Raw genomic sequence first — 16,383 nt, forward strand, 5'->3', positions numbered from 1 at the left:
TAAAGTCACTTGCCTTTATTGGGCGGGTATTTTGGACCACCCTCTGTCTCTGCAACTGCAATTCCTCTGCCTTCAGAAGGTTGGCTTTCTTTTGCTCCTCCAAGAGAGCCACGTTTGCTTGCATCTGGGCTTGCTGGCCAGCAACAAGGGCTTTCAATATGTCCTCCATTTCAGTCGGCGGGGAGCCTACGGCCAACTTGGAAAACTGGGTGATCAAACCTTCGGTATCCTCCTCTGACATGCACTATTAACGCTTGAGCGTGCCTGTATTCTCCACCATCTGTGATGTCACGAGAGGCTACACAGCTTTCAGCGGGATTGCTCAAGTAGTGCAAGGAGACCAGGTTCAACCAAAACAAGGATTTTATTAAAGGTCTTGGGAAACTAACGAAAGTATAACACAATTCTGTTCTCTGGTGGCTCTTAAGGGTTAACAGTTCAGGGATGTCTCTTCCACATCCAAAATCATAACTCTCCCTCGCTCAAATAACTTTTCCCCAGCCTTACTGTATTCCACGTTGCAGCTAGTGGCCAACCCAGCAAAACGTCCTTCCAAATGTCCCACACGTATTTCCACAGGTGCATATATCCAAAGGTGAGTATTTTCCCAAAGGTAAGTATCTCCAAATCCTTATATTCCTCATGGAAGTGGACGTGCAGCACTCTTGTCCTCCAGAGAGCCCAGCTTGGAGACTGTGTCTCTTCCCTTCCCAAACCTTCAGCTCATCAGCTCCTCATTTGTTTCAGCTGCGTGGGAAGATTGGCCATAGAGGGGTGGAGATCCCGACCATACCAGCAGATGGAGCCATAGCTGTCTGGGTTTGCAGCCACCTCAGGGGGATGTAACGTCCCTCCAGGACACAGCCTCTCGTGACATCACAATATATATATATATATATATACACACACACACATACACATACATACACACACATACACACACACATATATATATACATACATACATATATACATACATCCATACACACACACATATCCTTTTTAAAATTATATTTCCCTTCATTACTTTCCAACCCCACTACCTCTTCCCCAATTGGAGTAAACTAGTGAACAACAACGCTTAGGTCTCTACTTCCAGCCCATACATACTATATACATTTTATGGACACAGTCAAATTCTACAATAATTATATTTTGTTTGTTTTTACTCCTGAACTTCCTCCGATCATTTTCATGATGTTCATCTTTTTTGCTTCTATATGCCATATTTTTCTAACTGTGCTCTTTCACAAAAGCTCTCAACCTATAACCTATATACTTATTATGGACACAGTATGCTTTACATTAGTTATCTTGTTGTTATTAGTTGTTGTTATTAGTCCCATCCTTCAGCTCCATTCAACACCTCCCATCTATCTCTTAACACCATCCATATTGGATTTCTATTTGCCATATATTTTTCAACTGTACTGTGATGTTTTACAAAAGTTCTGAACCTTTCTATTCTCATTGTTTCTACAGATCGTAAATTGAAAATAAACATTTTTGCTTGACTATGACTTTTCAGATCACCCAGTAGTGCTATCTGCAGGGTTAGCTCCAGGTAAATATTGTAATCCTTTAGCCATTCCTAGACCTGTGTCTGTATCAATTAGTATATTTGAGTTTAACCACAATATTTGTCGCATTATTTGTTCTGGAGTTTCTGGAGGATTAAATTGAAATTGCAACCAACTTTCTATGGCTTGTTTTAGAAATAGTGATATTTGGGAGATTATTTCCTTTTCAAATAACTTAAAGTGAGAGGTTGTAATCTGAATAAAGGGAAAAAGGCCATTCTTGAACATTGGGTGAGATAATCTTACTAATTTGCTAGAGAACCAGTTCGGATTTAAGTATAACTTTTGTATTCCTGAAGGTTTTAGTGATAGGTCTAATGCTTTAATATTTAATAATTTCTGTCCTCCGATTCATATTTATTATATAAATAGGCCCGTTTAATTTGGTCTGGCTTGCCGTTCCAAATAAAATGGAATCTTTTTTTCTCATATAATTTAAAAAACTGTTCACTAGGCGTAGGCAGGACCATAAGCAAATAGGTAAACTGGGATAATACTAAAAAGTTAATCAGGGTGATTTTTCCACAAATTGACAGGTATTTACCTTTCCATGGTAGCAAGATCTTATCTATTTTTGCTAACTTTCTATTAAAATGTATTGGAGTGAGATCATTTATTTCAATTGGGATATGTATTCTGAGTATATCCACATCACCGTCAGACCATTTTATTGGTAAATTACATGGTAATGAACATTTTAAATGTTTTTGTGATCCAAAATGTAATATAGTACATTTATCATAATTTGGTTGTAATCCAGAGAGGTTAGATAATGTATCTAGCTCCTCTATGAGGCTGTGGAGGGATTCAAGTTGTGGATTTAAAAGAAAACATGAATCATCAGCGTACAATGACACCTTTGTTTTTAAGCCCTGGATTTCTAATCCCTTGATATTATTGTTGGATCTGATTTTAATAGCTAACATCTCGATGGCAATAATCAATAGATATGCCGATAGTGGACAACCTTGTTTCACTCCTCTTGACAGTTTAAAACTTTCTGAGAAATAGCCATTATTAACTATTTTACACCTAGGGTTACTATACATGATTTTAACCTAATTTATAAGAGATTGTCCAAAATTGAAATGCTCCAGGCATTTATATATAAACCCCAGTCGTACTTTATCAAATGCCTTTTCGAAGTCTGCTATGAATAGTAGGCCTGGTTTCCCAGATTTTTCATAGTGTTCTATTGTTTCCAGTACTAGCCTTATATTATCTCCAATGTATCGTCCATGTAAAAAACCTGTCTGATTAGAATGAATAATGTCCGACAATACCTTTTTAATTCTATGCGCTATACATTTTGCTAGAATTTTTGCATCACAACACTGAAGTGTAAGGGGCCTCCAATTTTTTAAATGGACTGGACCTTTATATTTTCCACTTGTATCCTGTTTCAGTAATAATGAAATCAGACCTTCTTCTTGAGTGTCTGATAATCTACCATTTACATAGGAGTGGTTAAAACATGCTAATAACGGTCCTCTGAGTATATCAGAAAAGGTTTGGTATACCTTGACTGGTATGCCATCCAACCCTGGAGTTTTCCCGGACTTAAAGTCTTTAATTGCATCCAGAAGTTCCTCCTCTGTAATTTCACCTTCACATGAGTCTTTCTGTATTGCTGTTAATTTTATATTATCAATAGAAAAAAAATCTCTACAATTTGCTTCAGTTAGAGGAGATGGAGGCGACTGAAACGAAAACATATGCTTAAAGTACTTTGTTTCCTCCTTCAAAATATAATTTGGTGAATCATGGGTGACTCCGTCATTTGTAACCAGTTTCAATAAATTATTTTTGGTAGCATTCCTATGTTGAAGATTAAGAAAATAATTTGGTGCATTTTTCCCCATATTCCAAGTTTGCTTTATTTTGATAATATATTACACTTGATCTTTCTTGAATAAGTGTCTCCATTTCTTTTTGTTTTTCCTCTAATTTATTCTGAGCCTCTATGTTACAGTTTTTATTGCTATCTATCTGTTCTGTTAGACCTTCTATTTCCTTTGTTAGTGTGGACTCTTTTGACCTAAATTGCTTTTGTTTTCGAAATGAGTACTGAATTGCATGGCCTCTAAAGGCACATTTAAAGGTGTCCCATACAATAAGGGGATTTGCTGTACCTATGTTATGTCAGAAGAAATCTGTTTTAAATTCCTCTGTCCTAGTTAAAAACAAGTTATCATCCAATAGGCTTTGATTAAATGTCCAATATCCTCCATATATCTACTAGTTCTAATGTATCCATGACATTCACGATTTCCTTAAGAGCATGAGGGTGATTGTTTGTAGTGTGATTTCCTTTACAGTCCATTGAGCAATTTAAAACGGTATTATAATCTCCCACCATAATAATAGAGTCTTGAATTGCTTGCAGAGTTGATAATGTATTATATATATTGTCAAAGAAGTGTGGATCATCATTATTTGGTCCGTAAAGGTTAATGAGCCATATCTGTTTATGGTCCAATAACATATTTAAAATAATCCATCTACCTTGCGTATCTGTTTGGACATTTTGCACATTCGGATCGAAATTACTGTTAATTAATATCATCACCCCTTTTGAGTTTCTTTGTCCATGGGATAAGTATATTTGCCCCCCCCCCCATTCCTTTTTCCACGCAACTTCATCTATAATTGTTGAACGAGTTTCCTGTAAACAATAGATATTATATTCCTTCTCTTTGAGCCATGTAAATATTGTTCTTCTTTTGTTATTATCTGCTAAGCCATTACAATTATAACTGGCTATACTTATTTCACCACAAATGGGATACAAGTTTCAAATATATTTATCTTTATATATGTTTGTAAATTTACCAATAACAAATACCAGAGAGATTGATTGCTGTTGTTATTTGCCGCTGTGTTTGCCCGATTCAAAATCACATTACTGTAATCTTGTTGTTCATTCACAAGGGGTTGTCTCATGGTTGATATGGCATAGCCTATAATATGATTAGGGCCAGGACCCTGTGACATGTCCAGGAAAAATCCTACCCTACTTATAACTGTTATATTATTATTTTGTTAGAGCCTTGACCTTACCCTGGTCTGGTGACGTGGCCCTGAGTGTATGAATGACATCGTTATGGACGTATAATCGTTATGTAGGACGTACAATGAAGATGTTAATTGATATCATTTAAATCACTACACTAAATAAAATGTGCGCGATTGAAGTCAAATTTGACCTAATTTACCAATAGTAATTTGATCAAGACTAACAATACATTTCCTGTCCTTTTTGCAGGTTATGCTACTCCAAAGTCCTCTGTTGAGTCAGAAAGAGAGTGAAAAGGGCTAAGGACCGCATCACAACATACTTCACTGACCTCGTGACCCCCTGCACGGTGCCATGAGCAACCCTAAGGACGCCAGCGACACCAACGTCGCCGCCAACACCAAGACCACGGTCACCTCAGTTGTGAGTTTTAACCTTACATCGATACACATTAGTTATTCTATAGTCCAGGGTTTCTCAAACTCGAACCTCGGGATGCCAAGAGGTGCACGTTTTGGTTTTTTGCCCTAGCACTACACAGCTGATTCAAATAATCAACTAATCTTCAAGCTTTCATAATTTGAATTAGCTGTATAGTGTTAGGGCACAAACCAAAACATGCACCCCTTGGGGTCCTGAGGACTGAAACGCTGTTCTATACACACGTTCTATACACCGTTCTATACACACATTATTTGACATTTATTTATGTATTTATTTGTTTGTTTTTTTACTTATTGGTCAGGTAATGCTTGCATTGCACCAGTAGTACGTGTAAAGACAAATTATTCACCCCCCCCTTGGCATTTTTCCAATTTTGTTGCCTTACAACCTGGAATTAAAATGGATTTTTTTGGGGTTTATATCATTTCATTTACACAACATGCCTACCACTTTGAAGATGCAAAATATGTTTTATTGTGAAACAAACAAGAAATAAGACAAAATAACAGAAAACTTGAGCGTGCATAACTATTAACCCCCCCAAAGTCAATACTTTGTAGAGCCACCTTTTGCAGCGATTACAGCTGCAAGTCTTTTGGGGTATGTCTCTATAAGCTTGGCACATCTAGCCACTAGGATGTTTGCCCATTCTTCAAGGCAAAACTGCTCCAGCTCCTTCAAGTTGGATGGGTTTCGCTGGTGTACAGCAATTTTTAAGCCATACCACAGATTCTCAATTGGATTGAGGTCTGGTCTTTGACTAGGCCATTCCAGGACATTTAAATGTTTCCCCTTAAACCACTCAAGTGTATGCTTAGGGTCATTGTCCTGCTGGAAGGTGAACCTCCGTCCCAGTCTCAAATCTCTGGAAGACTGAAACAGGTTTCCCTCAAGAATTTCCCTGTATTTAGCACCATCCATCATTCCTTCAATTCTGACCAGTTTCCCAGTCCCTGCCGATGAAAACCATCCCCACAGCATGATGCTGCCACCACCATGCTTCACTGTGTGGATGGTGTTCTGGGGGTGATGAGAGGTGTTGGGTTTGCGCCAGACATAGCGTTTTCCTTGATGGCCAAAAAGCTCAATTTTAGTGTCATCTGACCAGAGTACCTTCTTCCATATGTTTGGGGAGTCTCCCACATGGCTTTTGGCGAACACCAAACGTGTTTGCCTATTTTTTTCTTTAAGCAATGGCTTTTTTCTGGCCACTCTTCCGTGAAGCCCAGCTCTGTGGAGTGAACGGCTTAAAGTGGTCCTATGGACAGATACTCCAATCTCTGCTGTGGAGCTTTGCTGCTCCTTCAGGGTTATCTTTGGTCTCTTTGTTGCCTCTCTGATTAATGCCCTCCTTGCCTGGTCCGTGAGTTTTGGTGGGCGGCCCTCTCTTGGCAGGTTTGGTGCCATATTCTTTCAATTTTTTAATAATGGAGCTCTGTGGAATGTTCAAAGTTTCAGATATTTTTTTATAACCCAACCCTGATCTGTACTTCTCCACACCTTTGTCGCTGACCTGTTTGGAGAGCTCCTTGGTCTTCATGGTGCCGTTTGCTTGGTGGTACCCCTTGCTTAGTGGTGTTGCAGACTCTGGGGCCTTTCAGAACAGGTGTATATATACTGAGATCATGTGACACTTAGATTGCACACAGGTGGACTTTATTGAACTAATTATGTGACTTCTACATTTTAGTCATTTAGCAGACGCTCTTATCCAGAGCGACTTACAGTTAGTGAGTGCATACATTTTTCATACTGGCCCCCCGTGGGAATCGAACCCACAACCCTGGCGTTGGAAGCACCATGCTCTACCAACTAAGCTAATTGGTTGCACCAGAAATTATTTAGGGGCTTCATAGCAAAGGGGGTGAATACATATGCACGCATCACTTTTACGTTATTTATTTTAGAGAATATTTTGAAACAAGTGATTTTTTTCATTTCACTTCACCAATTTGGACTAATTTGTGTATGTCCATTACATGAAATCCAAATAAAAATCCCATTTAAATTACAGGTTGTAATGCAACAAAATAGGAAAAACGCAGAGGGGGATGAATACTTTTGCAAAGGCGCTGTAATGCTCTATTACAAATGAATTGAAAACCAAACCAACCGCCACCCCCAGTTGTACGGCCGTTTGTTAGGACTGTTTTGCTGCTGTGTCGAAAGACCCACGCTGTGTCGTGACCCCAACGAGTAAATGTGGTTGAAATGACATCATTACAACCATTATGACCTCATTTCAATCCGTTTTGCCTGCTGGGACATGAGCTAAGCTCCCGCTAGCCACTAAGACCCATGAAGTGTTTCGTGTTTTGGCACCGTTGGCTAGTTCCTCTCAGACATGGGTGATATGTGGTGGTACGACGCCCACACGCCAGCATTCCTGCCTAGATTTAGTTATTAATACCAGCTTTGACTTAACCCCAATGCTCATATTGGGGGTGGGAGGGAGTGCTTGTGGGAGGGCGGTTAAGGTGGTCGTGATGATGCTTGCGTGACTGGGAGTATGTGTGTGTGTGTGTGTGTGTGTGTGTCTGATGAAATACATTTCCTCCCCCCTCTTGTCCGTTTTGATCTTTGAGGCCTGGTTGCTCTCGGTCAAACAATAGACGTTAATCTGAACAATTGCAGCCCAGAGAAACACCTGTCATTACTATGGCAACCGGAATGACCATACGCACCTGTCAATCACTGCTGGGGTTGGTTGGAATTGAATAGAATTTAACTTCCTTTTTTTTCTCTTTTGTCATTTTTTTCGTGATTACAATCTTGTCTCATCGCTGCAACTCCCCAACGGGCTCGGGAGAGGCGAAGGTGGAGTCATGCGTCCTCCGAAACATGACCCACCAAACCATGCTTCTTAACACCCGCTCGCTTAACCCGGAAAGCCAGCTGCACCAATGTGTCGGAGGAAACACTGTTCAACTGACGACCGAAGTCAGCCTGCAGGCACCCGGCCCGCCACAAGGAGTCGCTAGAGAGGGATGAGCCAAGTAAAGCCACCCCCAGCCAAACCCTCACAATCGCTGGGCCAATTGTGCGCCGCCCTATGGGACTCCCGATCACGGCCGGTAATGGGTAATATTTATAATATTGAGTTGCACCCCCTTTTTGCCCTCAGAACAGCCTCAATTCGTCGGGGCATGGACTCTACAAGGTGTCGAAAGCATTCCACAGGGATGCTGGCCCATGTTGACTCCAATGCGTCCCACAGTTGTGTCAAGTTGGCTAGATGTCCTTTGGGTGGTGCACCATTCAAGAATCACACGGGAAACTGTTGAGCGTGAAAAACCCAGCAGTGTTGCAGTTCTTGACAAACCGGTGCGCCTGGCACCTACTACCATACCCCGTTCAAAGGCACTTAAATCTTTTGTCTTGCCCATTCACCCTCTGAATGGGACACATACCTAATCCATGTCTCAAATTGTTCAATGCTTAAAAATCCTTCTTTAACCTGTCTCCTCCCCTTCATCTACATTGATTGAAGTGGATTTAACAAGTGACATCAATAAGGGATCATAGCTTTCACCTGGATTCACCTGGTCAGTCCGTGTCATGGAAAGAGTAGGCGTTCTTAATGTTCTGTATACTCAGTATATTGACTTGTGTATTCATTAAGTCAAGTCACAGTGTCGTCCTACCAACAGTATCCTCTGTGCATACTGATTCTATGGTCAGCGGAGTACCTCACAGAGTACCTCACTGACTAAAACAAAAAATGTTCTAATGTGTGTGTCAGTGTGAAAAAAATGCTCTTTATGTGTGTAAAATTGCAAAAATAATTATCAAGCTAGAGCTTTTCCAGAGCTCTAGTAGTTCACCAATGTTGTCGTTCCCTCACTGTCCGTGAGTCCGCTTCCTCAAGGAGTTACACATTAGCCATGCTTAGTTTCAGTGTTGGTGCTTGACTGGGAATGACAGCATTACCATAAATCTATTTTGTCTAGGTGCTTTATGTTCCTTTTGAGGTGTGTGTTTGATTGAGAGTGACAGTTTGTCTGTCTCGGCTGTGTGTGTGTGTGTGTGTGTGTGAGTGTGTGTGTGTGTGTGTGTGGTCTGCATGCGTAGAACGCCAAGGCAGCCTGGTAATCTGCACAGAGATTATAAATGAGTCCCAAATGGCACCCTATTTCCTATATAGTGCACTACTTTTAACTAGAGCCGTATGGGCCCTGGACAAAAGTAGTGCACTATATAGGGAATAGGGTGCCATTTGGGACGCTGACTATGAATCTTATATGGGGTCATTATGTCACCGGACAAGGTCTACTTCCTGTCTGGACGGACCACTCTTGTCATGTGACCAGAGGCTTTCCAAAAACTGCCCAAAACGTAGCTCTCCCCTGCTATTTTAGATAGCTTTTTTTGTTTTAATGCTCGTCATGAGCATCTAGCGTCCTTTCGCTACGTGACTGTGACAGATAGCTGATGGACTTCCTGCTTGAAATCAAGGTGAGTGCCCTGGGGGATGTTCCAGACAGCTAGATCAATGAGTTACCGGCTAACTGTTCAAAATTGCTAATAACTTAATATTTTTTTGAAATATAGACAAAAAATTTACAAGGTATAATTGACTCGACAACCAATATACAAATGTCGCTTTCTTAATCAACCAGAAAATCAAGAGTTATAGCCCACAGGACACTGGTTTAATCAACGTTGTTTCCACGTCATTTCAATGAAATGACGTGGAACCAACGTGGAAAAGACATTGAACTGACGTCTGTGCCCAGTGGGACGTGGCTGTTTATCAAAGTTAGCTGGCTAACTTAATGATCCTATGGATGTAGCCATCAGGGTGAACAACATTGACAGAGGCAACAATAACAGTGTTCTTTCATTAAATGATTTAACTGAAACAGCTTAATAAGTAATTTCTACAAATGATTGAATGGACTTGGCACACCATCAATGCCATGCATATGTGGAGTGGAAAAGAAAGATTCGACAAGAAAATCACCTTGAAGATTTTAATATTTTATATTCAACACAGTTTTGATTTCATTCTATTCAATTATTTCATCACAACACAAGTACTGAGCCAGTAGTGTGATGCCAAATTCCTTCACTTTTTGATAATTGTTTTTTATAAAACATTGATTTGCCGTTTCCAGTGAAAGATGTTGTTTCCAACCTTTAAAGCTCATACACAGTGGTCTAATCACTAAGGACTGTAGTTTAGGGAGATTCAAGTTCTCCCCTCCAAATGGAAACTGAATATCATACTGTAAATGGGCAAAACTGAAAGCTTGTTTACAGCAACCTTAAAGATCTTCACAGCGCATTAATCTCAATCACGACCCAGCTAATGTCGCTCAATCACTGTAAACATCACAGTAAAGAGAAAGATCAATAAGTGTATCAGGAAAGAGAAAGATCAATAAGTGCATCAGGAAAGTTGGGCGTGAAGATTACCACAACCCTTCTCAATCAAAAAGGGTTTTAGTATGTATTTATGTGGTTAACATTGTGTTACAAAAATGATAACCGGGAATTGAAATAACATCATGGATTGGATCCCACCACCGCGGGGGTGGTGGGGGGACGGGGGAGAAAAGGCCACGAAAAGTTCAGACGCAGTTACATAACACCACAGCAGACTCTTACCCACGTGGTTTCCCAACACCACGAGTCAACGGGTCAAACCAAATTTCCTTTGGTGGGAAAATGAACAGCAACACAGTCTTGATTTTCAAAATCTTAGTGAGCAAAATAGCTGTTGACTGTGGTTTTGATTCAGAGGTACAGTACATCATGTATCTGCACATATCCACTAAGATAAGGGATGGGTTTTAAAAAATATATATGTATGTGTATATATGTATGTATGTGTATGTATGTATGTGTATATATATATATATATATATATATATATATATATATATATATATATATATATATATATATATATTTGCGAGAAAAAAAACATATGGGGGATTGGAAGTGATGCAGACAATTACATTGATGGAAGTTACAATCTATCTGCAATATTAAAGCTGATCTACCCACTAAAAATTTTAATTAAAATAAAAAAGATAAGGGATGGGTTAGGGATTGGCTAAGGGTTACAATATACAACAAATGATGTAGATGCCAGCCAACCAGCGATATCAAATATATCAAGTTATCACGTGACCGTAGTAGCAGCGTCTGCCTTCCATAAAGGATGGAATATTTATAATATATTTATAATATAAGGCAATATTTATAATAGAGGCAATTCAACAGCAGGACTCAGGAGGCAATTCCATTTCTGTGCAGGCTACACAGCCATACCTCAGTGTTGTTATCGCTCTCAACTTTGTGACAATGGAGTCTGGCTTTCTTTAAAGTCATGTCCGCGCTATCATTGTTTTTATGCTAATCTGTCCTTTAAAAGTCACAGTCTAAGATTTCAGGTCATTTTAATTAATGAAATATACCCCCCATGGTTAAGAATAAAACGGTACCACTGAGATTAGTACAGCTGTCTCACACTACAGAAAATAAAAAAATCAAGTGCTATTTGCATATGTCATGGGATGGATTTGCTCCATAAAACTAAAAAAGTCAACTTACAGACTGTGGCTTTAAATTGAACCCCAAATGGTGTTCAAATGTGTTTCTCATAGATATTGTATGTAAAAAGAAGGTGTAGGTGAGGTGGGCGACTTTCAAGAGGACAGCAAAAATTATCAAACAAAAGAAAAGATGAATCAGTGAGCTCATATTCAACAGATTGAATATATTGTTTAAGCAAGAGTTATATGACCTCTATTGGAGTCAGGTGTTGCTGATGTAATGAAATGAAGCACGTTAGACTGAAGTGTGTGTGTGTGTGTGTGTGTGTGTGTGTGTGTGTGTGTGTGTGTGTGTGTGTGTGTGTGTGTGTGTGTGTGTGTGTGTGTGTGTGTGTGTGTGTGTGTGTGTGTGTGTGTGTGTGTGTGTGTGTGTGTGTGTGTGTGTGCGTGTGTATGTTGTGTGTTCAAGCACTGTGATTACAGTTTTTTTTTTTCATTCTTGAGACACTTTTTCTATGTGTGTGCGGTAGTATTCACTTTGTATGCAAAATATTGTTACTATATTAAGTTAGTTATTTACATAAGTAGCACTAGTAATTAAGTCTTGTATGATTTGGACCGTTCACCTTCGTGACCTTTTCATAATTTACCTGCAGTATCACTCAGCTGTTTTAAGATTCCCCTGATGCAAGCATCTGAAATGATATTGCAAATGGAAATGTCAAGCTCTGAGCAGATGGGAAAAGTGACTGTTGTCCCCTCCCTGAGGAGCTGTGGCATGAAACAAGATGGCTGCCTAATGGGGGACCTGAGGTTAATCCTTTGTGACGTGGAAAAGTGTATTGGTGTGAGGATGTAGTCTGTTGATTTATCTGCCTCACTGCTCCGAGTGGGCATTGCTGAATCACAGGAAATAACTTTTACTTTCACTCACTGAGTACCTGCCAAAGCCTGATATACAGTGTGTAGCTATGCTAGCATTAGCTCAGTGGTACCATACCTAGCATTAGCTCAGTGGTACCATACCTAGCATTAGCTCAGTGGTACCATACATAGCATTAGCTCAGTGGTACCATTAGCTCAGTGGTACCATACCTTTGCATTTGCGACTGTGGCTGTGTTAGCATCAATATTACGATGACTAACCGTTGCATTTGGGGTATTTGTTTCTCCCCATAGATTGTGCTACAAGGAGTTTTACTTACTCAAACATTGAGAAGATGTTTGAGTAAGTCAAACTCTTATTGGCATAGATTGTGACCTATTTGTTTGAGTTTTTTTTAAAAGATAAAATGTCTAAAAGAGACAGGGTTACGACACCAACCTACGTAACAAAGGCTTGAGCTCAAGCCAAAACGAATCAACGTCCCCTTGACTTTTCCTTTCCTTTTATCTAACCTCATAGCCTTACCACAAAGAGACAAAACCTCAGAGACATTCCTGTTTATTTAGCCGTGGGGGGTTTGGTGTTAACCTGAAGGAGGCTAGCCCTGGGCCTGTATTCATAAAGCGCTTCAAAGTAGCTGATCCATGATCAGGTCCCCCCCCATGTCCATGTAATATTATTCATTATGATCTAACAGGCAAAACTGATCCTAGATCAGTACTCCTACTCTGAGACACTTTGTGAATACGGACCCTGGCATCGCGGGGCAATATTTCCCCTGCTACCCAGAGGTGGGCCTCCTCTGAAAATAAACTCTTGTTGGATGGACCAAAAGCACGTGAGCCCCCAGTGAATCCTTGTGATAACATCCCCCTAAGTCCCATCCCTATCCATTACATACCACAGGCAGCAGGGGGGCTGCAGCCGCCTCCCTCAGCCCCGTTGTCAGAGCATAAGTCTGTTTACTGCTCCGGGTGATCTGGTTCAGTTTCATGGCATTTCATAACATTCCAAATCGTTTATTTGAATAAGGACAGATACAATTAAAACACTGACACATTGAATAACATAACAGCCAGAGATGCATTGCACCATAACCCTTGAAGTTGATGCTAATTTGCAGTGTTGTTCCTAGATGAGAATGACGGGTTTGTATCTGGTCATCACCGTTTTCCCAAAAGGGTTTTATGGGAAATACTTAACATTTACATTTTAGTCATTTAGCAGACGCTCTTATCCAGAGCGACTTACAGGAGCAATTAGGGTTAAGTGCCTTGCTCAAGGGCACATCGACAGATTTTTCACCTAGTCGGCTCGGGGATTAGAACCAGCGACCTTTCGGTTACTGGCACAACGCTCTTAACCACTAAGCTACCTGCCGCCCCATGTTAAGTGTCATGATGATGCTGTAGAGTGTAGACAGTTGGGGTTGACCTGTTAAGAATTTGATATTGTTTACAGGTTGGAAGTACAGTGCTTGGTTGACAACAGCCTATGAATGTGTTAATTTGTTTATCTGTTAGTTTGATATCGATCCTGTGTAATAGGAATGACAATAAATATTGGATATATATTAATTTAGTAGAGGGCAACATGTGTGTCAATATATAGGACATTTAGGAGTGAATGTATGGATGATATGTCTTTGTTGGTTTCTGTTAGTTTGATACGTCAATGGCCCTGGTACAATGTATGCATTGCAATGAAATACAGTACTTGAAGAAGCATCAAGCCCTCTCAACTAGTCAGTTACCTGGCATGTCCCAGAGGCTATGTCTCCCCCTAGTGTTGTCTATGATGCCATGCACTTTGCACTTCCCTGTCTACCAATCATATCCTATAGCCTTCAAACTCAACTCTGGACCTCCAAGCCAGTTCTACTGCATGTTTTCATTGTTCCCCTCTAATCAGGGACTGATTTAGACCTGGGACACCAGGTGTGTGCAATTAATTATCAGGTAGAACAGAAAACCAGCAGGCTCCGGACCTCGTAGGGTAAATTTGAATACCCCTGCTCTAGCATAGCACATGAGCTGTTTATGACGATGCTCATTTATTGTTAGCAATTATGCTATTGGCATGCCTTTTCTTGAATGTCCTAACAAAAAGTTGCTCTAGATGTAATGTAATGTAATTGTAAATCCGTGAGATGAAATAATCCCTAACCTCTAACCTCTAACCACCTTTACCCTCCCTCCCCCCACCCCACCCCTCTCCGCCGCTAGCCGGTCCCGCTGCCGCCCTCTCCGCGGCGGATTGACGATGATGAGGATGAAGAGCTGGATCTGAACAAGACCCTGGGGGTGCAGCGGTTTCAGCAGATCCTCCACCCGCCGGCCCGTGGACCCCCAGAGAAGCACCGGGCCTATAACGAGGAGGACTTTGAGTGTGAGCAAACCACCCACCCACCCACCGCTGATTTAGCCTAGTTACCTCTCATTTCTATCCAATCACTGTTTTAATGCGGTGACCGTGTAGGGGTTAAGTAATTACATTGTGTTTGGAAATAGCCTGTATAGACAGAGACAAGTGCGGCAAATCGGTGTTCGCTTAATATGCATATCCCTGCCAGTTAAATACTGGAGGACTTGGATAGGGAGCTATCTGTTCTATGGTAAACATGTTTACTCCAGTTATTCTCCTGACCCTGTGGATAAATGACCACACTACTGTAGGTTCTGTTTGTCTTTACTTCCTCCTTTTGCGTTTTTGACATCAAGTCATATCAATCAATGCAAACAATGGAAGTGAAACGACCAAACACGGTCTCCCTCTCTCCTGTCTCCAGACCACCGCCAGTCCTCTCATCACATCCACCACCCGCTGTCCAAACTGCCCCCAGAAGGGAAGACAAAGAAGAGCAAGAAGAAGAAGAAGAAGGAGGGAGCGGGACGGAGGAGAGGATCTGGGGCCGGAGGAGCTCCCACCATAGAGGAGGACGAGGAGGAGGAAGAGGAGGCAGAGGGAGAGTACGATGGAGAGGGGGGGCAGACCACCACACCTACACCTGATACAGAGACGGACACACACAACGACGATGTGCAGGTGGAGTCACAAGCTTATAATGGTTTATACAAAGGGTATACACACCATACATACTGAACATACACACACACACTATAAGACACACACACACACACACACTATAAGACACACACACACACACACACTATAAGACACACACACACACACACACTATAAGACACACACACACACACTATAAGACACACACACACATACTATAAGACACACACACACATACTATGAGACACACACACACACACACTATAAGACACGCACACACACACAAACACACTATAAGACAAACACACACTATAAGACACACACACACATACACACACTATAAGACACACACACACTATAAGACACACACACACACATACACACACTATAAGATAAACACACAAACACTATGTTTCACCGAGTCGTGGCTGAACGACGACACGGATAATATAGAGCTGGCTGGGTTTTCCGTGCATCGGCAGGACAGAGAAGCTACGTCTGGTAAGACGAGGGGCGGGGGTGTGTGTCTATTTGTCGATAACAGCTGGTGCGTGATGTCTAATATTAAGGAAGTCTCGAGGTATTGCTCGCCTGAGGTAGAGTACCTCATGATAAGCTGTGGACCACACTATCTACCAAGAGAGTTCTCATCTGTATTATTCGTAGCCGTCTATTTACCACCATAAACCGACGCTGGCACTAAGACCGCACTCAAAGAGCTGTATTAGGCCATAAGCAAACAAGAAAATGCTCATCCAGAAGCGGCGCTCCTAGTGGCCAGGGACTTTAATGCAGGCAAACTTAAATCCGTCTTACCTCATTTCTACCAGCATGTCACATGTGCAACCAGAGGGGAAAAAAACTCTAGACCACCTTTACTCCACACACAGAGACGCATACAAAGCTCTCCCTCGCCCTCCATTTGGCAAA

At 41.1% G+C, this 16,383-nt stretch overlaps 1 protein-coding gene and 1 non-coding gene across 3 annotated transcripts in view; one reads left to right on the forward strand and one right to left on the reverse strand.

Annotated features, from left to right (window-relative positions):
• The window catches only part of LOC121580595 (anion exchange protein 2-like), a 74,266-nt gene that overhangs the window by 27,176 nt on the left and 30,707 nt on the right, over nucleotides 1–16,383 (forward strand). For both annotated transcript variants that reach the window (XM_041895562.2, XM_041895561.2), the window contains exons 2-4: nucleotides 4,846–5,019; nucleotides 14,655–14,817; nucleotides 15,218–15,474. In XM_041895562.2, the coding sequence (XP_041751496.1) occupies nucleotides 4,951–5,019; nucleotides 14,655–14,817; nucleotides 15,218–15,474 (489 nt within the window). In that variant the 5' untranslated portion in view covers nucleotides 4,846–4,950. The remainder of the gene's footprint in view (nucleotides 1–4,845; nucleotides 5,020–14,654; nucleotides 14,818–15,217; nucleotides 15,475–16,383) is intronic.
• trnag-ucc lies at nucleotides 6,795–6,869 on the reverse strand. The gene has a single exon. It is a non-coding gene; the product is annotated as a tRNA-Gly (tRNA).

This window comes from Coregonus clupeaformis, chromosome 14 (assembly GCF_020615455.1).
Source record: "Coregonus clupeaformis isolate EN_2021a chromosome 14, ASM2061545v1, whole genome shotgun sequence".
In the NCBI taxonomy this organism is placed as follows: domain Eukaryota; kingdom Metazoa; phylum Chordata; class Actinopteri; order Salmoniformes; family Salmonidae; genus Coregonus; species Coregonus clupeaformis.